The following is a 27771-nucleotide window of genomic DNA, read 5'->3' on the forward strand; positions in this document are numbered from 1 at the left end:
CGCCGCCCACACGGGTGCTGATCAATGAGGCGTTGGGGCTTGGAGACAGTAACTGATGCTGCAGAGTTAAAGGGAAGGAGGGCAGGTGCCCGCCCCTGCCGGGAGCGGGGCCGTGTGTAGCGGGAGCTCTGCCCCGAAACCTACCTTTCCCCACTCTGAGACCGGTGCTTCGTCCCCAGCTCCCTTCGCTGCAGCAGGAACAGGCCTCCCCCCTTTCTCGGGCAGAAAACATAAAACATACAGAGACAGAGGGCTTGGGAGGGGACGGAATCACCGTAGCCCTTTGGTCACAGGGACAGCTACCTGCGTAGCGGCTTATTGTTGGAGGCGCAGGCCCGGCCTGGCCCTGCCCTGCCGTGGGCGCCGGGCACGGGGAAGCCCCAGCTCCGCTCTACCGCTCTAATAACAGCCACCACTGACAGGGTCTGGTTAAAAGCACTTGTTTATTGGTTACAATATCAACTCATGGCAACATTTTTCACTGAGCCACTGTACAAATACAAAGAAAAAAGATCCATCGTGGAAAAAAAAAAAAGCTATAAACAGAGTTCATAGCGAGTGATTTTTTTTTTCACAGGGAAGTCTTTTTACAACAGCACTGTTAAAGAACAAATGGCACAAGTCCCTGGTTTTTTAATAGCTTAAATAAAAGCTTTAAGACTGTTTCTGAATACATACACAATCCAAAGGCAGTGCAGAATCACTTCATCATTGGTAACGTTACCAAAGTTTTCCAAAGTAGTCAGCAACAATTTAAAAAAAAAAAAAGCAGCCCCCCCCCCCAAAACCCCAAGGAAACGTAGCCGGTGAGAAACGCTGGAAACCGACGGCAACTCAAAATCAAGCATGTTCAGAAGCATGTTGTTGTGGACTCCTTTGGATGTAATACGTACTACAAGTGTTCAGCTGCTTTTATTTTAAAAAAAGGAGAAAACAACCCCACCAATAGAGCACCATTGTGTAAGTAAAACAAAGGCTTGAAATACCTAAGACTATTCCATCGAAGTCCATATTAGTTAAAACCGAAACATACTGTGTGGTATAAGAATGTCAGGCACATGTAATCGGTTATCAGTTATATCGATTAGTAACACTGTCACACATTTACCATAACAACACCGCATTAACATTCTGCATGTATTTTACATAACCAGCAATTGGATAAAAAGGCTTGTGGTGCCTCTGAAGGGTAGGAAGTAGTTTCCCAGCATGCATGCCAGAGGACTGTATACAAAGTGCACCATCAACCCATGCTTAAGTACTTTTACAGGAAATGCTATCTCAAAACTCAGTCATTCTGCTACACGACCACTTATACCAACGAGCTGAAGTAGCCAATAACTCTCACCAACATCGGAAAGCACAGCACTAAACCTAGCGAGGCGACGGCCGCCTCGGCCAGGAGGGACCAAGCACTCTTGGAATGTTTTCACAAGGGTTTCGTTCCACCTCACGGTAACGGGGACTCCGGTGTGGGACAAGCGGTTACACAAACTGACGCGTTAACTAGTGCCAACCCGTGCATTACAGGGCGCACACGCGGCCGGGCTGGTGCAGCCGCCCAGCTTTGCCCAGTCAAGGTCAGGCCCTCGCCTTCGGCCGGGGAAAAGGCTACTGAAGCCACGGGCCGTTTCCCACGGTAGCTACTGCGGCCACTACGCTGACGCAGCGCTCTGCCGGCCGCTGCGCCCTGCCTGCAGTTGAGAAAGAGGGTCTGGCAGCGGAGGGGCAGCGGCCCGCGTTCCCGGGGAGCGCGCGTACACCAGCAAGCTGCCACGCAGAGGCGCTTTTTTTATTTTTGTGGTTTCCAGACTCTTGGCCACTCGCTCTACCAACAAAAGGGTTGTCTGCGCCTACGCGGGAGCAAGCCCAAGCCAGCGCCCGCCTGAGCCGTGGTCCCTGTTGCAAAGGCAAAGCCACCTTAGCAGATGCTGACAAAAACACACACAAACCCAACACACTACCTGGATAAAAATTATTCTCGTTACACAGGGCACAACACTTCCACCTCCGGAGCCCCAATCAAGCAGCTGACTTTTGAGAGGGGAGGCTGGGAAAGAGTTACTCGCCACCGCTTTGGCACCATGTTCTTAGTCACTCCTCTTCCGTGATGAAAGAAGCTCAGCTAAGGATGGAGTTTGGCAACAAACTTTTAAAGACAGGTAAGCTGCCCCCGCAAGCGCTGTGACCGCTGCGGTGTAGTAGGGGAGCGACACACCACACGGGAGCCTACACCAACCCCCAGGCATGCCCCATTTTCTTTGAGAAAGCTGGGAATAAAACCTTTTAAGCAAAACCTATGAAGGGTTATTTCATTGCCTTCCCCCTTTTTTTTGAGCTTTTACCATTAAAACTGCATCCCCTCCAGTAAGGGCATCGCTCTTGGAAGGCCTCTGACAACTGTTTGGGGAAGGAAGTGCCACAGCCTGTGCTAGTTCAGTATCTGGCCTCACACAATAACATGCCTTACATTAAATCTGTAGGCTTTGGATTTTTTTTTTTTTTTTTTTAAAACTATTTCCAGGGCAGTAACTGAACAGCGAACACCACCGTGGCAGATCTAAAGGTCCCAAGAAGCTTCCCCGGGATGCTCAGGCTTCTCCCAGGCTTCCTCGTGCTCCAACAAAAGGAGCCGCCGCAGGACCTGCGGCCCTGGGGCACGGGCAGGTATTTGTGTGACGCTTTTGGAAACCTCATCAGCACGTCACTGGCGTTCCTTTATTTATTTCAAAAGCAGCTCAATCCAACAGACAATCGCCCATCAACGATGACAGTGAAATTATTCCCAGTAATGCCTGTACGAGAGCCGTTACCGCCTTCACAGTCCACCCGGGCTTTTAAGAAAAATTATACACGTTTGTAAAATTCTTTTTGGGGTTTCACAAGTAGAAACTAGTTTTAATACCAGAATGTAAAAATGGCACCTGTCTTCGCAAGGCGTTGACTAGGAAATCGGTTCAAAACACGCTTCTATGGAGAAAGCATTTTTAGAAAAAGAATATTTTCTTAAAATCCCTTAGTAACACATTTCCAGAATGATTCACTCAAGGCAGCTGGGAGTTCACAAAAAAAAAAATAAGTGCACCACTAAAAAAAAATAAACCAACCAGGAAGCCTGCAAGATCCCAAAGAGCTGCTCCCCTCAGAGTGACAAGAATTCCGTCATAGCTCCGTTAATGCAGAGGGATCATAAAGCAAAGCGCTGAGGAATTCCCGCGACATGCAATACAGGGTGACTTTGGTCCTGCGCCACGGCCTGCCGGCAGCAGGCGTGCGCTGCTCCAGCGCAGGGCGCACCTTTTTCTAAACGGTGGATCTCCTGTGAAATGGGAACGGCCAATCTCCTGGCACGTTTATTGGCACCTTCACCATCACAGACACGGCAAGTTTACAGGCACAGTCCGGAAGTACTGAAATTTAGGATTACGAATGTCAGAAAACCTGACAAATCGTCATCTCGGGCACAGAGCTGGCCTGGCGCATCGCCAGGTAGCGGGCACTTCTATCTGCTGCCTGACCCAGGCTCCCCGTAACGGCAGACGAGGGCAGATTAACATGATCTTCCAACCTGGCGATTTAAAATTCGCGTTATCTTTGAAATAAGTCACTTAAGAGACGCCAGAAGACTTCATTCCACTTTCCGCAAAGGCCACAGATGTTCAGATTCCCAAGAGAACATCCACTGCGAGCGCAGGCACGCTGCCAGGCACCAGAGAGTTCAGCAGTCTTCCCCGGTAGTTTCAAATGGGCATCAGTCACTTGATTTCTCCTATATCTACACTCAACTGTACTTGATCAGAACCTATCGTTTATAAGCAACTGACATCAAAATCAGAATGAAATCAGGAAGAGGAGAGGAAATGGCTATTTACAGTGTTAGAGGGGCAGAACAGGTAGCATCTAAATAAGCCCCCACGGCGCAGACCTCTGCGGCCACAGGAGAAGCAGCAAGTCGCTAGGTTTATAGTATGAAGTTTCGAAGGGCCACACAGGTAAGGAAGGTTATTTGGTTCACCCTAAGTTACACAATTCCTTGTAAAATTCACACTGCACATAACTGACAACAAGCGCTTTCGGCTGTGGTATGCTTTGGCAGCCCCCTAATTTGGAGGGGATTACAGGAGATTAACTGCACGTTGAAATCTTTAAGAATCTAAGCAAAGTCCTCCTGAACGCCTCAGTTTATCGGGGTGATTGAGGAAGCTTTGCGGATACGCTGCTTTCCGCGCACTGAGCATCATGCCAAATCATTCTGTTAGAGCAAATCAGCTGGAGTTTGTGATGGGCCAAAACTACCTCATTTAGAGCTGAATTGTCAAAAGGACAAGCACTGGGCCACTTAACGAGAGCAATGCAGGTCACTTGGCTCCCGCACCCAAGGACTGCGTGGAATAGCTGATGCGAAAAGCTGCAGGAAGGAGGCTAATACTTCTGGAACCGGATTTTTTTTTTTTAAATTTTATTTTTTAATTGTTTTTGCTGTTGTTGCAAGTCTGCCTGGCGTTAACTCCTTGGTGTTTGGAGGCCGTGACTGCCAATGGATGAACCAGGAACCACTGGCTTGAAGGAAGAACCCCCACAATTAAAAATAGGCAAGCAGGTCAAGAAGTGAGTGAATAAGGCGGTAGGTATTAACTGGGAGTCTCCAGGGCCTTTAAAAAAAAATTCAAATGCCTTCTATTATAAAAACACATACATACCATTGGCTTCGCTTTATCTACAGTAAATTCACAAAAACATTTAGAACAGCAATCTAGTTCGTCCACTACAAAACTCAGAAGTGACATCTCGGGTTAAAAGCAAAGCTATAAATGTAGTTCCTTAAAAAATGCGAACGTACTTCTTTACATACAGACAAATGTTACATGATCGGCTGCTATAATGTGAATATTCTGTTATGTACAAAAAAAGGTACAGGATTAGCAGACTGAGCACAAGCAAAAACCCTTCAAGGACGATCTAACCAAACCACCAAAAACAAAAAGACTGGCTCTTAGTTTGTCGGTCACCATGATTATGTGTGCTGGCCCCTTTTAAAAAGTCAGTGATTTCTTCCCCCCTCCCCTATTTCTTCACTTGATTTTTTTTTCTAGTTTACAGAAAGCCGTTTTGTGTAATAATCAGTGAATAGAAAAACTTCACCTGCAAATACAAGGTAGAAATGTTATTTCACAGCTATAGGCTGCAGCATTGATCTCTCCAGATCTCAAATGGAGAATGTACATGTTTGGCTCCCAGTTAATTCCAGATTCTGAGAAAACTGTCCCAAGACCCTGTAGCTACAGCCATGCCGTCATCAGTAACACCTAAACAGCTGACACGGTTGTCATGGCCAGCAAGGACACCTGGAAAAGAAGAAGCAACGCAAGTTAATATTCAGGGGATTCCCAAGACTTCAGCTGTTACTCTGCTCCCCCAGGTAAGTCTTCAAATATGCTACAAAAGATGCAATGCAAGACCTAGTCATCCTTTTTGTCTTTACCCTGAAGAACTACATACACCACAACAGCCGTATCGAGAAACTCAACAATGAAGTTTTTAAGAGTACGCACAGGCAGTGTCGCCTCCACTTTTCTCTCTGCCCCTACGACTTCTCCTTCCCTCTGCCCCAAAGACCTCCTCGTCCCTAATCAGGCGCTCTACTGGTTTTTTCCCTTTTTTTCAGCAATGCTGTCCATAATTTCGGCCATCAAGTACTTCCAAAAATCACACATGATGTCTTCTGACAGTGCCCTGGATACAGGATCTACCTCGAGTTTCCCATTTTTTGCAGACCCTAAGGATGAGAAATCCCCTGGGTATCGTGCCAGGCCATTGAGAAGCAGCACTGTACCCTGCTCTTCCTGCTGTTTTCACTTTCCTTCCACCCACTCTGGCACTCGCCTGCTCTCCCAAGGCACCACATCCAGGTCTGTCAGACCTCGGCCTCTCCATGTCCCTTGAGCAAAAGGATGTATTTTCAGTCTGAACAGCAAAATGAAGGTTCAGAACTGAGCCAGGCCCCAGCATTTAAGTGACTGCATGAAGTGAGAAAGACGCAGCTGTGCTATAAACACGCTGTCTATCCCGACAGCGGTGACTAAGTCAAGGACTAAAAGCGTCCCCTTCCCCTCTCCCAACAGCAGGAAATTACGGCCCCCAAAGCAAAGAGACGGCTGTAACATACTACTGCTTCAATTACTTCCTCTGATGGGTACAAAAGTCAATGCAAGTGTGTAAGTTTGTATTATTTTGTTTCACGGACTTCAGTGAAATAATTTTTCTGTAGCCATAATGTGATTTTGGAGGCTGCTCCTTAGCCTCAAGAGCTGGTATCTTCCAGCACGCAGATATATAATGACCAATACCCAACACCCTTCTCCTGCTAAGGGAACGGAACCCTTCGGCTCGTGGCAGCTACGCGTACTCACCTGCCCTCTCCCCTTTCAGAGTATCCCACACGTTGCAGTTGAAGTCGTCATAACCCGCTAGCAAGAGGCGACCGCTTTTTGAGAAGGCTACAGAGGTGATCCCGCAGATGATGTTGTCGTGCGAGTACATCATCAACTCCTGATCTGCACGCAGGTCGAAGAGGCGGCAAGTGGCGTCGTCGGATCCAGTGGCGAATGCGTGTCCGTTAGGGAAGAACTGAAAGTTTTAATTAAGAGACAGGAGTTTGACACCAGAAAAATACATCATTCACACATTATTTCAAAAACCTCACAGGACTGCTTTGCCAGGGTGACCAGATAGAGGCGGAATGATTTATTTAAAAAAAAAAAACACATCTGCATGTTACAGAACATGTCTGTACACGGTCACACCACCCAACACCTCTAGGATAGCACCGGTAACACCCGAACGACTGGAATTTCCCCCAGACCGTTCCTGCATGTGGCGTAACAGGAGCCAAAGGGGATGCCACCAACTCCTACAAAATGAAGCACGACGCAGTTGCGTGCGTCCTGGCCGCGGGCCAGGCAGGCCTGGGGGAGGTGGGACGCAGTGTTCCGTCTTGAGCTGGTCAGCCAGGTTGGCTCAGCCAAGGGGGAAGGCTGCAAGCAAGCATTTCCATGTCCAAAAAGAATCTCCTCCAAATCAAGAGTCATTCTTACAGCAGCCATATTGATTGAGAAGGGAATGAAAAAGGCTCCACACATCTCAGGATTCAGGTCTAAGTATAGGAACTGCATTTTCCTACTGGTCATGCTTTCGGTATTTTCTCAGCCCTCACAATTTTTCATGTTTATCAAAACCAGATGCAGCTTAGACTTAGATTTCACTCCCTATTTATCAGAACTCGTATCTTGTAGATCAGAACATAGTGTTGCTATGACAGAGAGGAAATATAATCCAGTTTATAAATATTACAAAATTATTCCAGGGATGAATATTCAACATAAGTACCAATTTTAACTTTGCCTTCCAGAATATTTCGCTGAAAGCTCCTTTTCAACAGAAAATATCAAGTACACTTTCACTCAACAAAAAAAAACCAACAACTTTAAGATGAGGATGCTTGGCTGTTTTGCTCCCTCTCAGTATATGGCATTTATCTACAATTTTCAGGTTTTAAACACATTGCCACACTGCAAAAAGCTTCCCTCCTCCATTCTTTGCTTCTTAAAAAAAAGAGAGGTCTCAACTACCAAACAAAAACATAGTTTCAGCTATTTCGAGAACACTTCAATGCATCATAGAAAATGGTAATAATAATTCAGTTATGAACTAGATCGTAAGTTACTAGACAACCTTCTTCATTATATACAATTTAACAGTCTCTACACTAACAAAATAATTGATTTTAAATCAAGGTAACCCAGCAGACTGAGCTGAATTCATGCAACAATAGCTTTTATCCTCCCATGTGGAAATACAAATGATCACTTACACAAACTGCGTTAATGTCCGACACGTGCCCTGTGAACGACTGCCTGCACATTCCATCTCGAATATCCCAAAGCTTTGAGGAGGCATCGCAGGCACCCGAAACAAAAGTCCTCATATCCGGACTCAGGGAGAGACTCATCACGTCGCCAGTATGCCCAGTGAATGTGGTGGTCTGTTGACCAGTTTCAATATCCCACAAAGCGCTGCAGATAAAGCAACAGCATTAACAGAACGTATGTGGTTATTTGTGCGTTTTATATACAAATTAAGGTGCTGGAGAGAAAAAGAAAAGGGGCGGGGGGAGGCCAACAGAGCTCAAAAACTCACCAAGTGGTGTCTCCTGAGCTAGTGACAATTTGGTTGTCATCTAGAAAGCGACAACAGGACAAGTATCCTAAAAACAAGAGAGTTATGTTAGTTTCAGACCCGGGAGTAATAACTGAAGTTTAAAATCCAAGAGCAGCAATTGAAGTTCTCCCACAGCTAGTCTGTAACCCGACAAACTCTCTCCCGGTCCACAATACGCCTCAAGGCGAGGTTGTTTCATTCGGTGCAATAGAAGCCCCAGAGCCGAAGCACAAACACGGCTGACCTGTATGCCCTGGCAGCTCCCGGCTCACTCTCACGTTGCCCTCTCTGGTTTTTAAGTTGTATATGGAACAGATGTTGTCCAGTCCACCACAGGCAACGTAGTTTCCAGACGGCGCGTACGCGCAAGTCATCACCCAGGAGGATCTCAAGGGAATGGCGTGCATCTTCGGAAAGACAAGAGCTCATGAGTGCTACAACCCGCGTTAGCTTTCGTTTTTCACTGAGGTCATTCATGCCAGTTAATGAATTAGAGCAGGTTAAACACACCAAGCAGGCTCTGTATCACGTCAGTATTTCGATTTTACAACACATTACAACCCGTTTCATGTTTATACCTACACACATAGTAGGATGAGAAATACCAGTAGTCTCCAGGGTAGACAGACAGAACCTCAGCACAACATTCTTTAATAGCAAAGCTATCTAACTGTGAACGTTTACAGCATTTGTTTGTTCTACTTCAACTTCTTTGTCCAGTTCTTCTATACCTCTGAACTAGATGGTTGCACCCAGGGGGAACGGGCAGCTCACAGCAGCAGCTCACCACTCCACACCGCACCTAAGCTTTTCTTTTTTTCTCCTCCCTTCTCTGCCCTCAAAAGCAAAGCACTCGTAAATTCCGAGGCTGTGTGATTTTTACAATTTAAAACCAAATGAGTTTCAGAAGCAACACCACACAGGCAGAGAGCAACAGCTACGAGCAAATTAGAGTGAAAATGTTAAGTATTATCTAGAACTACAGCTTCTGAGACACAACCTACAGCATATCACTGGATCACTAGTGATCAGCTCGTCAAGAAAGGAAAAAAAAAAAAAGTCCAAATTAGAAAAAGACTGCTTCTTTTCATTTTCGCCTTGCAACCACAGCAAAAATAGACCCAAGCCCCCACAAACACACAAATTATTGATATGGATTATAAACAACTCTACCTTATTTGTTGTATAACTATCCCAAATAATTAATTTTCCATCTTGAGAAGCACTGACTAGTAACCTAAATATAAACACAAAATAAAATATGTTAATATAAAACAAACAAGCAAAAAAATCTCAATATAGACATACATCATGCATGATTACCAGATGATTCAGCATTTCATAATTTATTTCTTTCTGCTCTTTTTTTTTTTTTTTTGAGAGGTGGGGGGGCTGGGCATTTGTTGGGAAAAGATCAGCAAAGATCTATGTATTACCAAAGAATCACATGTCCACAGGGGCTCGTGATTAACAACGGACAAAACCAAACTTACCAAAAACACATTTTATGAACGCTCTCCACAACTGATTTTATTTTTCACATACTAATATTTTAACTATGAAGCCGCACAAAAATAAACAAGACATTCAGGGGAAAATAAATCTTATTTTAAGAGCAGATTCTATATGAATTTTCTTCTGGACTATGTGACAGAAAGAGGAGACCATGAGGCGCTGTTAACATCTGACCGCCAGCTGCTCTGAAGGCAGCATAACAAACTCCTTCCTAGAAGCTAAGTAACTTCTCCCACTATGAACAAAAGGATCTTTTTGGCAAGGAAATAAAATTTGTCCATAAAGATTTTATATCTCTGTTATCACAGAAGTTACAGAATTATTTAACATATTGGAAAATACAATAACCATCATTCCAAAAATACGCCTCACCACATACCCTCCTCTCCTTAAACAGACTCCAGGAACTTAGTTAAAACTACAAGAAGGAAAAGGGAAAATGTCCGTGTTAAGAATCAGTAAAATCCCTCTCCTTTCAGTCAAGGCTTCTCTACTACCACTATATGCAACCCTCCCTGGTTTTAAAAAGGCAGACTGTAACTCAAGACAAAAACCCGACCGTGGTCGTGGTCCGTGATCCCCCTGCAGGGGCACCAACACCACACCATATGGCTCCCCAAACCTGGTACCAATTCTGAAGTCGACAATCGGATTCCTAAGCCTTAAACGGCAGCTTCCAGGATCACTCGTACGAACCTTGAGTCAGATCCCCAGTGCATAGCGTAGATTTTGGCTAAGTGACCTCTAAGCGTACGCCTTGTTCGCATTTGAATCCGACCCACTGAGTCCAGACTTGTTGTGATCTAAAAATAAATAAAACAAACCCCTGAGATAACGAGAACTATTTTTAATACACAAGATAACAAAATACATTGGAACTTCAACAGAAAATAAACTATCCTGGTACTCAACATAAAAAAAAAAAGATACTAGTGTGCAACCCAGGATTAGGTCCATGCAACACTGAGGAAAGCAGATGTTACAGGAGATACACTAACACACTTCACAATGGCTATAGCTGAAACTTAAGAACTTTTTTAAAAATAATACTACGTAATGCTTTTCAATTAAAACCAATAGAAGAAAATCCTCCAATATTTACTGCACTGTTACTTTTTAAAGCATGGCAGAACTTCAAATGCAAAACACTTTTGTTTGCAAAATACAGCTAAAAGGCATTTATTTAAGTCTTTCTAAATATACTAAACACAACAAACACACGCTATTTAAAAAGGTAAGCTGGAAGAAGGACCCATTAAAGTGGTGGGGTTGTTTTGTTTTAAATACCTGTATAAATACACAGTACATTTCCAAAGGCTTCTGCCACTTTGTTCTCTCAGTTACCAAAACAGGAACATGTTAACAGTCTTAAATTGGAAGGATTTTTATCTTCTTTTATATATATATATATATATACACACACACACACACACCCCCACCCCCAAGTAGCAGCCTATACACAGAATCAAGAACATACCTGAGCAAGAGTTGTGTCACTACATGCTTTCCTTGCATCCTGAAACAGAAGAATGGAACAATTTGAGTCTAAAAGGGAAAACTGAGCGCCAAGAACAAGCGTCTAAAGGAAAAATATCTCTCAAGCTGGGCTTCACCACACTCAAAAAGCCACAAGCGAACAACAACTTACATGCCACTATGCCTTCTATCACCCTAATATGTTTTATTGTCCAAGGAATCTAAAGCACTGGCACACAAGCTGAGGGGTGGTGGAGGAAGAGGGACTTAAGAAGGGCCGCGCCCCAGCAACCTTTGAGTCTCCCTTTCTACAGAATACGCGATTCAAAGGCATCTGGAGCCATCCTGAAGTCCCAGCGCCTACCCTCTTCCCTGTATTCCTTCCCTGGTGGGGATGCGCTTGCTCACGGGGTGCTGAGCACCAAAGGAAGAACTCATCCAGCTGAAAAAGCAACCACATGTTATGTACAATTAGCAAGCTTTGTGCTACATGAGGCTTTTGCATTAACCCCTTCGCCACCGCCAGAGTGACGATGCTCGTTATGAGAGGCAGGATGAAAATTAACAGGCAGTTCTAGACAGCAGGACAGACAGTGGGCTTACCAAAGGTTTAGCTGCTAATGCGCTTCATACAAAATGAGGGGGGAAAAAAGGTCAACTAACACCCTCCTTCATTTTGTGGAATGGATGGTGCTCAGGTCTCCGTACAGATACTGCCTTTTTTTCATTATTTCAGACTTTTTGGGCATATGACCAACTTTCTGCGCATTATTCAACCCTACCTAGAAAACAAGACTTTATTTCGCTGGTATAGTCCGAGTAACAGATTGGACACCTGACACAGGTGAGCACCACCGAGCCAAGTTTGCAAACCCTGGTTTCAGTTACAATTGCAATTGCACCGCACTCCTGCGGCTCAGGCTCCCATCTTTGAAAAACAAAAATAGGCACGCAGTCAGCAACCACTTCTGAGAAAGCATGGTTAAAATAATTGGCTTAGAATTAGATGGGAACTCCATAGCGTGAATTAAAGATACACCTATCAACAGCAGTATTGAAGGATCAGCCACAAGACCCTCTCTAATTCCCTGCAGTTTCTCAAAATACCTTCCACCTTCTGTAACCAGCGAAGCAGGCACCCCACAGATGACAGAAGGCCTTCTTCGCCACTGATTTGTGTGTCCCCTGCCCCAAGAAAGCCTTTGATCTGTACACTAATGGCAATGTCCTCTTTGAGAGAGGGAATGGAATCATTTACTCACGCATTTTGGAACCGCATCATCACATTCAGACTAAGATCTTAAAATTTTTCAAGCTCTTGCCTGAAAGTTACTTGACACTGCAACTTTAACAATTTTTCAGTGGATGTTTACTTTGATCACCCTTTATAGCTTTCCTCCCAGAGAGCAAGCCCAAGAGTAGATTAAGTCATCTCAACTTATTTTTAAAATGTCTGAACTGTAGAAATATTTATAAAATGTTGACTTCTGGAATCAGGGGGGTTTAACATACCAGAGCAGCAAATCCCCTAGCACTCAGGACTTACTTCATCCACAGAAACAAACACACTAGATTTTAAACAGCTTTAATTATTAAGGTTAGCTGAAATACTTGAAGATGTTCAACATAAAATGATTTTGAACAAAACAAAGCTATTTTTCCTAAAGAAAGAGCTATTAGCAACACCTATGCTTGAGGCTGTAATAGTTGCCATACGATTGGCAAAGCTGCAGGAAAAGCAGTTTCAACAGGCTGTTTTAATTCTCGCATTTTAACTGTCTTCTCCACACATGCATCATCGTAACAGAATCATTAGTGTCGTAACATAAAAAAGCTCCTCTGTGAAACGGTAGATTCTTCTCAGTTCATGCAGCAGACAATGCAGAAGTTGAGGAAAATCTATCCGCTTGATCAGCATGCAGCCCCCACAATTTCCTAGCGCACACACTTCAGATTTCATCTCCCTGCCCCCCCCCCAAAAAAAAACACAACTCTAGGTATTTTTTTAAATATAGTGTCTTATTTGTTCAAAATGTCATTCAATTTAAAATAATCTGTGCCAAGTATGCAACACTTCCAAAGATCATATCCTGAATTTCAGTTCTCAGAGCAAGGACACACATCACATGGGAACTTTATTATAGACAGAACAAGGAATCAACTTTAACCATAAAGCCAGCCTGCTATTTAACAGTTCATTGTTCACTGATGTTTCACACTTCTTGCAATAAAAATTCATGCGGTCTTATTTTATCCCACCAGCATAGTCTGTGTACTGAACAGAGCTACAGCTGTAGTAACTGCATGGCGAGGCGAAGGTACTCCCATCACCTAGATATTGTAAAAACAGTGCAGGCTACAAAAAGTCTATTGGGACACCGGCAGCCACGCATCACAGTTTATTCTGCTTTAGGAAGCAGCTAGGTACAGTCTTATCTGGAACTCACTTACAAGCACAAAGCTGATTTTTCGTGATTATATTGTTAAAGAAAACACCAGGCAAAACCCAAGAGCTGCAAGCAACTGAGAGAGCTAACTGCTAGCTATAGATAAAGCATCAAATGCTGTTAGCGACCTCACCTCTTTTTAGGGGTGCATCAAAAATAATTCCTGAAAATTACCAGCCTGCTAGATATTCTACACACAAAAAAAAAACCTTATTTTTTTATTTTAGATCCTATATCTATCCTCTTACTGATCCCAGGCAAAACACCCATTTGGAAAGAAACCTGTGCAATGATTTAGTAAGCAAGATGAATAGTCACCTATACAAATATGCAACTGAATTATTTGGTCAGAAAGTTTCTTGACTATTAAGTCATCAGGAGCACTTTTAATTGCATATTAATCTGAAGTCAAAATTAATCATAAGGTATCCCGCCCTGCAGTCTGATCCAAAGAGGCAAACACTAACTGCCAATGCTGAGCCGCAGTTACTCAGCCACACCTGTATAGATCCAGTTACAGGTTTGGGTGATGGACTTACAAGGAAAATGTTCAATCGACCCTAAAGCCACAAAATGGAGTCCTTATACAAAGGGCAGTCAGATCTGCATGCTCCAAAAATTAAAAAAGGAGACATTCCTGCAACACTGTGTAGCCCTCTTACTTGCCGGGCATCTCTTGCTTCACAGAGCACAATTTTGCATAAAGCCAGACTGATTGATTACTAAGGCTGAATTAAGACTGGCTCACCCCAACGTAACGTAATGAGAAAGTCTTTACACATCAGGCAGAGGAAGAACGGAAAACTACGTGTACCTTTTACTTGTGCAATGCTGTAATAAAGCTTACATTTAAGAAAAAGTATTTTAAACTAGAATTTATTTGCCTTCCTCTACAGAGCAGCTAGAAGGGTACCCAATGCCACAACACTGCCGGAGACCCGCCTTGTGTTTCACTGGCGTATTAAGTGAAAATGACAGGACACAGAGCTCTCCTTGGGTGATACTGAATGAGCAGCCACGAGTGCAACATCTGCCCCCAACACGACTACCAAGACACAAAGCGTGTTCACCACAGGGCTGATGCTAGTAACCAGCCTGACGTCCACGGCACTAAGCAGCGGGCCACCACGAAGCAACGGCTGCCAGCAGATGCCACGCTAAAAAAGTCGGTGTGCGCGCAACATAGTCTAAGAAACCTGTAGCCGTAGCTGATAGCAATGTTTGCAAATAAGGCATTCCTACATAAAATAGATTTATGAATGCTTCATGTTCAGGAAAGGCAGTTTTGATGAAGAATAAACAGACTTTGAAGATCCCTATGACACTTTATACTTTTTACTGAAAACTGCATCACAGGCATGTTGCAACAAATTCCTGGTGAACTGACTTTGGGCACAACAGCTCATGCTTGGTTTATCTTCAGTGGGTAGTTTCAACCAAAGATGAGCACATATGAGGAGATCTGCATTTTCATAAAAAACAAATTCAGCAGGAAGCAAAGAAATTGGGATTGTAGGAACGACATCCACCCCTGGAAGGTTCTCTCTCCCACTCCACGCTTTGACCTGCATGCTCATCACAGTGGCAGCCCAGTAGTCAATTTTAGCCCAGAAAAAAGCTTTTCTAACACCCTCAATCCCAACTTGTTGTGCCTAGGTTCTAGAGGTTTGCTGCTCCCTTTTTTGAAAAAAATCCAGAATAAAGAATTTGCAGAGACATACACCCCTAGTAAAAAACCACAGCAAACCTCCATAGGAAATAAAACATTTTGTTCAAGAGAGATTGTGAAAGCATTTCATTCTATCAATAGCTTATTTTTCTGATTATTAAACAAATATTCTGGAAGTATTTTAAGCTCTGCACAACTTAAACAGGAGCAAGTAATAGATGTGATCTTTAAACTTTATTCCTTTCAAGGAGGAAATTCATCATGAAAAATAAGCAATTAGCAATTCTTACTCTGATCTGATTTCGCAGCTGCTCTGCCTCCTGCCGTAACTGTTCCAGCTCACTCATCTTCAGTCTCTATTTCTCACAACCCACTGGTGAAGAAAACCTGCCAATAAGAGGGAAGAAAAATAAGTTTCAGTATCACTTTCTCCTCTTTAAAAAAACCCAAAAAAAACCCCCACAAACCTATATATATTTATTCTGCCTGTAGAAAGGCTTCCAAATAGATATTCCCTTTAGGACATCGTCTAATAAACTTGGCAAGACCAAAGTTATTTCAACTTCTGAATTACCACGCAAAGCAGAATTAAATAAAGTATTTTTTGATTATAGAAGCAACTGCCGACAGAACCACCCACTGTACTTTAAAAAACTGTTACTGAATGCATTTGTCGCGCCACTCCTCTCACCCACCCAGAAACCTCCATCAGCCTTCACCCGAAGGTGGCAACAGAGAGCAAAGACAGTGCTACGACACAACCAACTTTTGCACATAACATCCAAGGCGGGGTTTTAATTAAAGACGAAAATTTTGAATCATAGTCTACAGCTGAAATAGCAGGTTTTCTACAGTTTTTTCCCCCGAATTTTCCTTGGGCAAGGCACAAATACATTTTCATTTCAAAAGCACCCACACAGTGAGAAGGGACAGTAAAGACCGAACCATCCCTAGAAGCATCCTCATGCCGGTACAGCCCACAGCAGCCTAAAGCAGTTCTCACCTAAACAAGGACTCAAAGCAACCTTAATAAAAAGGTTCAGTAAACAGTGAGACCACATGCAAGCACACTTTCAAGTTAGTAATGTTTTTCAATCTGGTTTGGCACCCAATTTTTCCAGTGAGTTGAATGGTTTCCTCAGATCACTTTTCCTCTTTATCCCCAGTACAGCAGTGCTGCCAAACACCACTACAGAGACCTCTTAAGTCTATTCACATACATGGAGACTTCAATATCCTCACCGTGACAGTAAAATAAGCTAGTAGCTCGCTCTGGAACAAGCCAGGCGCTTGTATTTTTTTCATGATAGAAAAAGCACACCAGAAAGGTGGCGATGGTGGTCCCACTACATTACCTAAAAAGCCCAAAACATTTCTAGCTTATAGGAGAAGAAAGATGAAAATCAGACTACTACTCACAAAATGAAAATTGAATGAGGAAGGAAAAGTAGTGGGGAGAAAAACCTATTCAAAACATTATTCTAAGCTTTTTATTTAAGGATGAGAGGCAATACAGTGTTGTCCCCCCAGTCTAGTGCACTGAAAAATGCAAAAAAACCCCAAAACACAACCAACCAAACTGGGAAGAAAGGCCACAGTGTGTCTGGTAAGTTGTATACCCCTAGGGAAGCCCCTTTATTTGGTCTAGCTGCTGGTTCTTTGTAGCTCAGCAGTGATGTGCTCTAAAAGACAGACTTGGGAAGTCTTTTTCCCATCTATAAAACACGACACTTCATAGATATAAAGCATGAAAGGTTTTGGTTCAAAGTAACTTACTAATAAGATAATCACCCTTGGACTAACAGCTTACACAAGTGTTTGAGAGCTACAAAACCCCACACTACTCGAGAAGGAAAGTGGATCTTCATTAATTATCCATCTACTCTTTTTTTTCTTTCAACCTGAACCACCATGCTTTCCACAGGTATCACGGCATAGTCCATTTCAGAACAAACCCACAAAAATACACAAATTGGATCCTCTCCACATCAAAATACACCCTAACCGGTAAGAGCACAGTGGTGACTTACAAAGTCTAGCTAATATTTTCAGCTGTACATAAGCGAACAGTGAAGTTCACACCTTTCCCTTCCTTAAGACTATCCTCTGTTCAACTACAAAGACATTATAATCCAAATGTGAATATTCTAAGAGTCTACTTCATTCACCATCATCTTCCTACTTCAGAAGCCCAGACTATTTAGTATTGCTTAACACACAGTAGGCACAAAATAGAAATCAACACTAACGTCTGATTTCAAAAACCAAGCATTAAAAACTGTAATCACTTTAGCACGCATGCTGATCACATGCCTTGATAGTCTCTGACGGTTCATCACAATTTTAGTGTATCTGATTGGAATTCTATACCTCTACAAAATAGAGCCCCACTTTCAGCTCCGACGGTGTCCAATTATCCTTTTTGAAAGGTTTTCCCTTTTTTTGTTCTAGAACCTACACAAAGGTAGCACAACAATGGACTCAAACGTCTAAAGCAAGCCAGCCATGATATCTGCCAATGTTTCAGCAGCCTTGCATGCTATTTTTAACAGAAGATAAAGATTCCTAACAGAGAAGTTGATGTATCTCTAATTTTCTGAGAAGGGAAGTCAGCTTCTGCCCTGTGATGTGCCACACACTGCAGTGCTCTGTAAACAGTAACTTCAATACAGAGGATAACTGATCAAGAAAGCGACGTTGCTATTCAGCTGGGAGCATGCATGGCTGGTCGCGGGTGGCTAACATCAGGGCATGGTTAGAACTGATAGGTAAAGCTATGAGCGTATTAGAAAATTAGCTGTAGCGTTGCACTGGCACTCAAAGACCATCAACGACCACACTGCACTTCATCCATAAAGTCATCATTAATCACCTTAATTTCGTTCATATCAGTGCTGTTCGTCATTAACGGCATTTCTGTAGCAAGCTGCGCCAGCAGTTAAACAGATGTTAAACTTAACATCTTTAAATTGTGTTATACCTCTACAAGTTCCTGCATGGACCTAATCCAGCTTCAGAAGCCTTCTCACCCACCCATCTTTGTTTAAAAGTCAATTCCTAAGCAAATTAAAGCACAATGGTATTTCATACTGTTTTGAAAGAAATAATATTTTTTAGTTGAAAAGTGCTAGCAGCGATCAGTGTGTTACCAATTTGCAAAGCCATTAGCATTACTGCTCAGCAGAAATGTGTCAGTGGTTCAAGGTCAAGCTATACCTCAATGAACAGAGCGGCTGCCAAGCCAGTACAAAATTTCTAGATTCCTTCTAGAACTGCATTGTTCTAGCTTTATGTATTGAAGTTCCTTTGCAGTACGCAGCAGCTGAACAGCAATCTCTGAGATATTCTTAAGCTTTATATAAACACCAGGATACTCCAGTAAACAAGCTAAGTCCACAGTTTAACCATTAAACTGAAGTGTATCCAACGCCCTCTGTGGTACTGGGTGGCTGCAGCTCCCACCACAACTGCTCGTGTATTCAGATGATCACCCACCATAAAGTATTTAGCAGAACCATGAGCAAGATGCTTCTACTTGGGAATTTTAAGTTTAAGTGCTATTTCGAGGTGCCCACAGGGAATTACAGAAATGGAGCGGATAGAGAGGACGCTCTCATGGATGCTTTTCCCGATTCACACTGCAAGCAGCGTCTCTGAACTCCTGTCAAACTACCACGTGAACACCTTGCTGATGCCACGCTCACAACAGCAACGCAGCAAGATAAGCACGTGCTCGGAACTTGCGCATGCAGGCACATCTGTTCTGATGCTTCTGATGCTACAGTGATACAGTCAAAAGAGAGGAAAAGAGAGGAAGTCATAGTCAGAACATCATTATATGCAGAGACCATTATCCAGACTAGATTTACTTGCTGTAGTGTTGGTTTTAAGCGTATCAGTGAGGTGACCAGCGAAGCACAGCAAGAACAGGACCGAGATGGCTGGCAGCAACGGCAAAGCAGAGGCTGCATCCTATAAACCTGTCCTCAGTGCAGAGAAGCAGGTCATCACCACAACCTTGAAGCGTGCTATTTCCCAGTGCCACCAGTTATCAGATAAAAAGCAACTCAGTTTTTATCAGATTAAATGCTGGGACTGCTTTCGCGGGGCTTACAGGGATTGCCAAGAGCAGAGGTGATCTTTGTACCACAAATTTTTCCTCATACAACAAATGACTGAAAACCTCAGTGGGTTCAACTCCAACCTGTACGAGGTTACAAAGGACAAACGCCTGTTCATTTTCCCCTCCAGGAAGATCAAAATAGTACAGCCAGGAAGGAGCACTGCTCCGCAGCCTGGAAAATCCTTTGTTCCGAACACAAGCTTCCCCAGGAGCCCAGCTGTATCGTACTCGGCTGTGCACGCAGAGAGGCCATCAGGTCTTGCACCTCTACGGGCAGAGAGTCAGGATTCCTCCTGCCATCTCAGGCGACTGGAGGTAACGTGATGTCTGCCTCCCTGACTTACTAAAATCTTTAATAAATGTTTAGTCAAAGAAAAAACATTCAGTGTTACCTTAGATGCAGAACACTAGTGGTATCTGCTTTTCAACATTCACAGGTAGAAACCCTGATGAAGAAGCCAGATAAGCTTCTCTTCAAATGCAGTTCATGATGTACTATGAATAATATCATCTGCTCCAGCACAGAGGCCTTGAGGGGATGAGCAACAGGAAGGGGAAGAACTTTTTAATACCACTGGTAGCCAGGGGGTGTACCACTGCAGGACACCCAAGCGATGAGGAAACAGGGTCAAGGACACGAGATGCTTCCCATCAGAAGCAAGAGTACAGAGAGCTTGCTGTGAGCAATAACGATTGTGTAACCAAGGTGGCACATCTTTGCCCTCATAAAAGCAATGTCATTTGTAGGCTGAACTGCACCTCAAGTGCAATTTTTCCTCAGCGGACTTGTACAAGTGAATTAACCGATACCAAAATAAAGTGCCTCCCGAGGCAAAATAATTAACTAAGATTCCACAGCGTATCTAGCGTCAAGAAAGCCACTGGCAGGCTTGAGCGCTCCACAGATAAATTACCACTTACACTAATCCTGATTCACTAGCAGCATCATTTGCTAAAAGTTTAATTCTTCATTATACAGGCAGGCAGTGACGTATTACCACAGGTTCTTGCCCCAAAAGTACTTTCTCTGCAACACGTGGACTCACTGTGGCTGGAAAAACACCCTTTTCTCTGCAAAAAATCTCACTCCACATGCACTTGAGGACACACCCAAAGACGACTCACCGAGCCCAGGGCACAGTGGCCAGCAGCAGGGCAGGACACAGCGCCGACACCAGCCGGGATGCAGGACTTCATCGGATGGGGATCTGCTGACCCTGCGGCACCGACCAGGAGGCCAAGCTGGAAAGCCGGGAAATGGGCTGATACTTGGCAGATTACTCAAGGCAGAATAGTCAGGCATGTAGTGATAGGAACCTTTAGTTCTGCAAAGCAGAGCTATTTCTGTCTCAGAGAAGATTACAGTTTACAAATGAAGATGCTAAGTAATTTGGTTTCTTTTTAAAAAAAGGGCATTTTTACTTGCCTCGGCAAGTTTATCTTATTCCCATGTAAAATCACTATATAGACAGGAGGGGGAAAAAAATTACTAGAGAGGTGTAAATACGCCCCTCCCCACAACAAAGCATTACTACTCTTGTGGCAGAGATATAGAGATTAAAGGGACTGCAGAAAGAATAATCTGTCTGACTGGATTCTTAAGAGCTATCGACTAAAGAATTACTTAGGCAAGAATTTTATTTTGTATCAGAAAAATCAGTCCTTTGGAATTGAAATAAGTGCTTACCTATGCACATATGAAAAACATATCAGGTTTTCAACTCATACGCAGGAAGATCTGCCAAGTGACCAACAGACAGCAGCAGAAAGGAAGAGAGGAGGTTTCACATAGCTTTCATGTGATCATCCCTACTAGTGATCACACAGGTGGCTGAACATAAGGAATGCTAACTATAGCCCTTTACTAATTATAGGAAAAAGACACCAAGAAATACTCCAGATCTCTCTCGAGGGAGCTATATTGGTAACTCACATGCGGTCAGGCTGCAGCCCGCACAGCCCCCCTATGCTGAAGCCGCTTGTGGGAAGTTACCTGCTTGCCTTCTGCTACAGAAGGCTGGCAGCGTACGCAGGCTTTGCTGCTGCAGCAGCGGTGGGCTGGCGCTCTGGCTCTGGAGCGGAGCTCCAGCAGCACACACAGACTCATAACTTTATATATTCAGGGTGTGCCAACGGGGATTTTGATAAAACATTTCCTCATTTAGTGACGCTAATCGAGACTTCAGCAGCTTTGACCACTCAAAGCCATGAATAGAGAAGAAAAACATACAGGGGTTTTATTCCATACAGCCTGAAGGGAATGGATTTGACAGATTCAGGAGCAGTTCAAATTCCGTACACTCTGACACAGCGGACAAAGCCTGGCATAAGTGAAATCTCTGCCTGTACAACAGCCATTTAAAATAAATGCATTAGTGATATACTGTAGTTACATACCTTCATACATAAAAAGTATTTTAGTTGGAATTTTACGTAATATATCTACCATGGTAGAGCTGTCTGAGGACCACACACATACTCAGCTCTCCACTGAGGAAAATTAAATATTTAATGCCTTTTTTCTTTTATACTGTATCTTGGCCCTATGTCATCTCTCCTCCGTTTCTCAGAGACCTTACCAGCTATTCAATTTTCCAAGAATTCTTTGTTCTGATTTGTAGCTGTACTGCATCAATAAACAAAGACAACAAAGCAAGGAGCTTTTATATCGATCGACTAATATTTAAATCTGAGCAGAGAGAGGCATAAGTTGAAACAACACTATATAACGGCTGTAATTGTGCCAGTGTGTACCTTGCTCCTCCTTGTTCTCTCTCCTCCCAAACCTCTTCAGCACACCTCCTTCCCATCTGTATCTTTAACATATACTTTTGAGGGGTACATTAGTTACAGAGCATCTTATGACATTTCAGTAAAGAAAGAATAATTGTTAATTTGAAAAAAAAAAAAACCACCCCAAAACTGGTTACCATTTAGAAAATGAGCTTGGAAATCCTAACTGAATCTTTTCCTTAAGATTTCCGAATTTTCATTTTGTAAGATGGAATTCATTGCCACTGATTTCCAAGCCCGCCGGCACCCGTAAGGGAGAGTCCTCCCATACTGAGGGCCTCCCCAAGAAGAAAACAGGAAGCAGCCTGGGTGTGACCTCGCTCGCTGAGGTCAGCGCTATTGTTGCACTTCTGCACATTTTGGAAGTGTTTTAAAGTGATACGTCTCCATTATAGCTTTGGTACAAAAACAGGAAATAATCAACCAACGCCTCTCGAGAGGAAGGGCATTAGCAGAACTTATTTGAACACCCATTTCTCTAACAGATACCATCCCCGGTTTTAAGGAACTGCTGAATGTATGTGCTCAAAATCGCAGGTACAGCTGCAAAGGAAAGGCCGCGAAAGAGACCCACGAGCAAACAACAAACCAGTGGGGTATGGGAGCAGCCTTGCCCCTTCATGTGCCAGCATGCCCCACGCAGTTACATCACGAATACAACCCCACCCGCAAGCTGTGCGGCAGAAGCAGTTTCAAGCCAACAATATTGCTCCTTCCTTCCTCCGCCAAAACACCTCGTACCCCTGCACATCAGAACGGGCAGAAATATGTGCGGCTGTATACACGCATAGTTACTTGCCTGCGATTTTAGTATAACTTTGAAATACAGCCTACCACGTTAAAATGTTTGCATTTACTGCCATAACTGCTTGGAGGAATTAACAGAAGTCATTTGAGTCAGACAAATATGAGTATCTGCGTTCACCTTCAGGCTTCAGTGCTGCAAGCATCAGCTTTTAGCCTTTCTCACTAACGGCGGAAGGCAGAGGAAGTGGCGCCTTGCAGTAGCGCTGCTGGGTTTAGAAGGCAATGCCATTTTACCAGCGCTGCCGACACGGCGCATGCACAGCTGCAAACGAGAGCGCAAACCCGTGCGGCGATCAGCTCAAACAGATCATGACACTGTCTCTGCATTTGATCGCTGGTTTGATTACAGTTTCCATGGAAGACAGACAGACACACAAATACCTACCTTGTTAACAGCAGTCACAAAATAGACAAAGGAAATCACAGCTTAGAGTGAAATAGTTCTTACTAAGTTTACTAGCAAAAACCAGTGACTTCAGGCATTTACCCTTCTTTTTACAGTAAGCTGACAGTTCGCTAGGCCATGTCTAGGAGTGTCTTAAGCTCAGAGATATAGGAGTTTATTTCTAAAACACAACTTCAAGTCTAAGCCACATACATCCATAAAACATGTACAGAAAGCCCCACTCTTCTTTGCCCACACATGCTAGATTCTAGGAAAAAAAAAAAACCAAGAAATTCAGTGTTAAGCACAAGACTGAAAAAAAAAAAAGCACAGGAAGGAAGGAATTTTTAAAAGTCATGAATATTTCAGTCCAAAAGAGTGATTTTTTCCAAAAGTAACATTCTTGCATCTTGTATTCATTATGTTCATTTCCAGGTCAAAATGTTTTGGTACGTAAGCAGAGATTTATTTTTAGCACACTCCCTGCAAACAGAACTTCATGTGAAATTCAAGTTATGTTGTCTTTCGTGACCATAATAATGATTCTCCAGTGAAAACTTGGTTCACTGACCACAGGACACTCCATCACTGAGCAAATTATTACTGGTTTTGCAATTCAAAACATGTAAGAAGTGGCAAGAAAGGCCTTAATGAAGCAAAAAGATATAACCTTAAGTAACAAGACAGACAGACTTGGTGCCAAGTCCATAGTCTTCCTTGGGGACAGACAGCTGGACACGGACACACACAGAGCGAGCCAACATACTACATTGTTTGCCTCATCAAATACCCAGCTACACCCAGAAACTGTTCCAACAAGTTTTGCTATGAAAAGCGTACTGGAGAGTGTAACAATTCAAAGAAACTTTAAAAGACCGCTTACATTTAAATCCACCTCTAAACAAGTTTGATTCTGATTTTTTTTTTTTTTTAAGGGGCTAAGTACATTGCTGTTTACTGAAGTGGCACAGCATCCTTGCATTTGTAGGGCCAAGCAGTGTTACGCGTATGAAATCTGGACTGGCACCTACATCCACAAAGGATTACTTAAGCAGCCTCCTGTTTTCTGAGAGCATGCAGACTGCACAGAGCACATCAAAGGCACTAAGCACACAGACGATTTTAGGTTTAAAGTCAGTGGAGAAGATATACATTAATGGAAATCGTCTACAGGAAAAGTGCCTCGATTCAACTAAGGTGACTGTTCACTTGACTGAAATAATTCCTGGCTGACAGTTTGTGAAAGTGGAGCATTCTTACACACTTCAGGAGCAGAAAGGCCAGCAGTACCAGTTACACATGCACATTGCGTCCTTTCAAATGTACCACCAGCTTGGGGAAAAAAAAATACATTTGATCTATACATATTCTTCAGCACCCTTCCCTCCTCCTCACCATTCAGCACCACACACATACCCCCTTGGTACCCAAGTTACAGCGAGGCATTATGCCATTCACATAATTATGCAGCTGTAACATTTAGCATACAGCTGTACTCTTTCATAAGAAAACAAGGGAATATAAACATTTGCTTTTTTTATACTGATTATCCAAAGATCAGATAAAACTACGGCCCTCAGGTCTAATTTTAATTTTGCTTTTGGTTCACAATATTTTTCTGGTCAATCATTTGTCTCTAAGCCACAAAAATTAAGTCCTCTTCCAGACTAGAGTTCAGGCTACTTTAGTAGTTTCTGCCAGGTTTGGGTTTTTTTGTTTGGTTGTTTTGTTGGTTGGGGTTTTTTAAGACACGTATTATCACAGACCTTTAAAAATCTGTCAAAAACCTCACTTTACAGAGAGCCACTGACTGATTAGAAATCCCATACTAGAAAGTAAAAACCCTAAGTACTGTTTTACACCCCTACTAACACAAGTATGGGATTAAGAGTACATATCCTGTGCAACTACTTCAAGCACCGCTTGTGATGAGACTGATGTATCTAATCTATACTCTTTTGATGTTTCTCATGCAGTATAGCCTTTTTATTCAGATGATTACTTATTAAAAAAGAAACTACACCAAATACTTAAGGATGATGCTATGTTAAAGTAATGTGTATCCTTGTGCTTCTATCTTCACACTTGCAGGGTTCTCAAAATAAAGGCTGCAGGAATATTTTTAACATTGATTATATCTAGCAGAAAACTTCTAGGCAAGAAGTTTTCTTATAAAAAAAGCCCTATCTAGATAGAGCTGACATTATGTTAAAAGGAAGTTGTAAATTAAACTTGCAATTCGTTATTTTCACGCCCTTGCAATGTATTAAAATGCACATGTATTTGTAGAGTTCATAGCCCAAAAAGAAAGAAAAAAAGGTAAAAAGATATTCCAGCCACATAAACATGCAGAGTATAGCGGTCAAAAGTCAGAAATTACCTACCTGGCTACTGGAAGGAAAATGGCCCTAGATGAAGCTTCCAACCGAAGAGGATGGAAGAGAAACAAAATGCTGAAGGAAAGAAGTAGTACAATATTCCCAACAGAAGCAGTCTTCCCCAAAGTGTCAACTTTTTTTTTTTTTTTAAATACAAGAACTTTTCTATGAAAGCGTGACACTCACGAGGTTATGAATAGCCGAATTCCCCTGTGGAGACAGAGCCTTCAGTTACAGAGAGTACCAGACCTGCCAGGCACCGTGGCCACCAGAGAGCCCACGGCTCCACAACCTGCTTTGCCCAAGGTTGTCTTTCCAACCCACTGAAACTTCTGTTCTTGTAAATACTCCTACGTATCCCAGGCAAAGCAAGCTGGGTCAGCAGCAGCCTAGCTAAGTACACCCTCTCTGCTTCTAGCCTTCATTACAGAGCAGACGCTGCTCTTGCAAGTCATTTGGTTTTAACATTTGGGATACGCACATCACCGTTGTGGAGTCTTCCTCAGCAACTGTGCCTGAAAGATTAGTAAAAATGGCTAAATATTCTCAAATTCTTGCTTCCAGAAGTTAAATGCAAAGCAAAAGGATATCTGACTCAGTGAAAAAGCAAACATCAGTCACACCAATGACACACTCTAGCAGTTTAACTGTTTGCTTAGGATGTTAGCCTTTCAGCTGTCACCTTGTCAAAGTTACTAGGAAGGTCTACGATTCAGGGCCACAAGGTTTCTGTAGAGACTGACAACAGAGAATTGCTCAAGCTTCTGAAGCAACACCACTAAGAAAAGTCTATTTTCTTTTCTTCATTTCGTCCCTTTTCAAAGCGTGCGTTTGGCTTTCGATGCCCATCTATTTGCATTTGTTACAAACTATAATAGATGAGAAGAAAAAAAAAAACCTCAATGACTTCCTGTCTCCACCTACCTGACCTTCCCAATTACCTGCTTTTTTTCCTAACGTCAGGGGAACAGCAACAAGGCACTGACATCATTACATACTCATTTATAGCACCTTTACTTTGGACTTGGATTACATTTTTATCCTGCTGTACAAGTAACCAAAAATCCAATGGCCCCTTTTGAGCTGCTTTTAAGACAAAAGAAGAGTTTTCCCTTTCCTGTTGCATATGTTAGAGATTAAGGTTGTGTTTGGAGCACCCAAAACAGTAGTTTTACTTCCTGGTCACCTCATTCTCCATACTTGTTTTTTATTTAGACACCTTGAATCCAAACTACTAGAAAGAGCAAGCGCAATGGAGAAGTTTCTTGCCCCGAAAGTGTCAGTAAGATTAAAAAGAGGCATTTCATATCCTATAAAAAGCTGTAACACTTCCCCGCGTGGACCACTGCTCTTCGCCCTGAAGACTGTCAGGAGCACCCAACATCCCTGCTACGTCCTTCCTACTGATCCAGTGGAAGGAAAGTGGTACTAACATCATTATCAGTTTCCTGATATTCTAGGGCATCTGGACGTAAAGTCTTCCTGGAAGCCTTGCCGTGCCATTTTATGAACTCTGCCTGCTGAGGTTGACTTAATGAAACCTAATGTTGAGATTGCTGCAAAACTCGATTAGCTCCCCTACTTCCTTTCCTTCCCACCACCAACATGCACGTGGAAAGGAAAGGACTCCAGCTGACGTTCTCACACAGCAACACAAGATAAATACGTTTGCTTAAACCTAACTTATCATTTCAGGTGCAGGGGGGAGCAGCTTTTAGAGAATAAGCATACCCAAGACCTAATATGCCACAGCTTTATTAATTTTTTAGTGCTCTGACATTATGTTGCACTGTCAAAATCTTTAACTCAAATCACCAAAACCGATGAATCCCTAAATACACACGGAGGCTCTAAATTTACACTGTGTTAAATCAGATTTTGACAAGTGTAGCATCTATATATATGCAATCTGAATACTTCTTTCAGCTCAAAAACAACTAAGCTCAATTTAAATCAAGAAT

General features: G+C 42.9%; 1 protein-coding gene across 1 annotated transcript in view; it reads right to left on the bottom strand.

The window, feature by feature from the left end:
- Positions 1–424: 424 nt before the first annotated feature.
- Positions 425–27771, bottom strand: part of GNB4 (G protein subunit beta 4) — a 32576-nt gene continuing 5229 nt past the window's right edge. The window contains exons 2-10 of the mRNA XM_064458054.1: positions 15615–15711; positions 11210–11248; positions 10429–10535; positions 9391–9454; positions 8462–8624; positions 8197–8263; positions 7871–8072; positions 6411–6627; positions 425–5345 (exon numbers count right to left, since the gene is read on the bottom strand). Coding sequence (XP_064314124.1) covers positions 5239–5345; positions 6411–6627; positions 7871–8072; positions 8197–8263; positions 8462–8624; positions 9391–9454; positions 10429–10535; positions 11210–11248; positions 15615–15671 — 1023 coding nt within the window. The 5' untranslated portion in view covers positions 15672–15711 and the 3' untranslated portion in view covers positions 425–5238. The remainder of the gene's footprint in view (positions 5346–6410; positions 6628–7870; positions 8073–8196; positions 8264–8461; positions 8625–9390; positions 9455–10428; positions 10536–11209; positions 11249–15614; positions 15712–27771) is intronic.

This window comes from Phalacrocorax carbo, chromosome 7 (genome assembly GCF_963921805.1).
Source record: "Phalacrocorax carbo chromosome 7, bPhaCar2.1, whole genome shotgun sequence".
Lineage (NCBI taxonomy): Eukaryota > Metazoa > Chordata > Aves > Suliformes > Phalacrocoracidae > Phalacrocorax > Phalacrocorax carbo.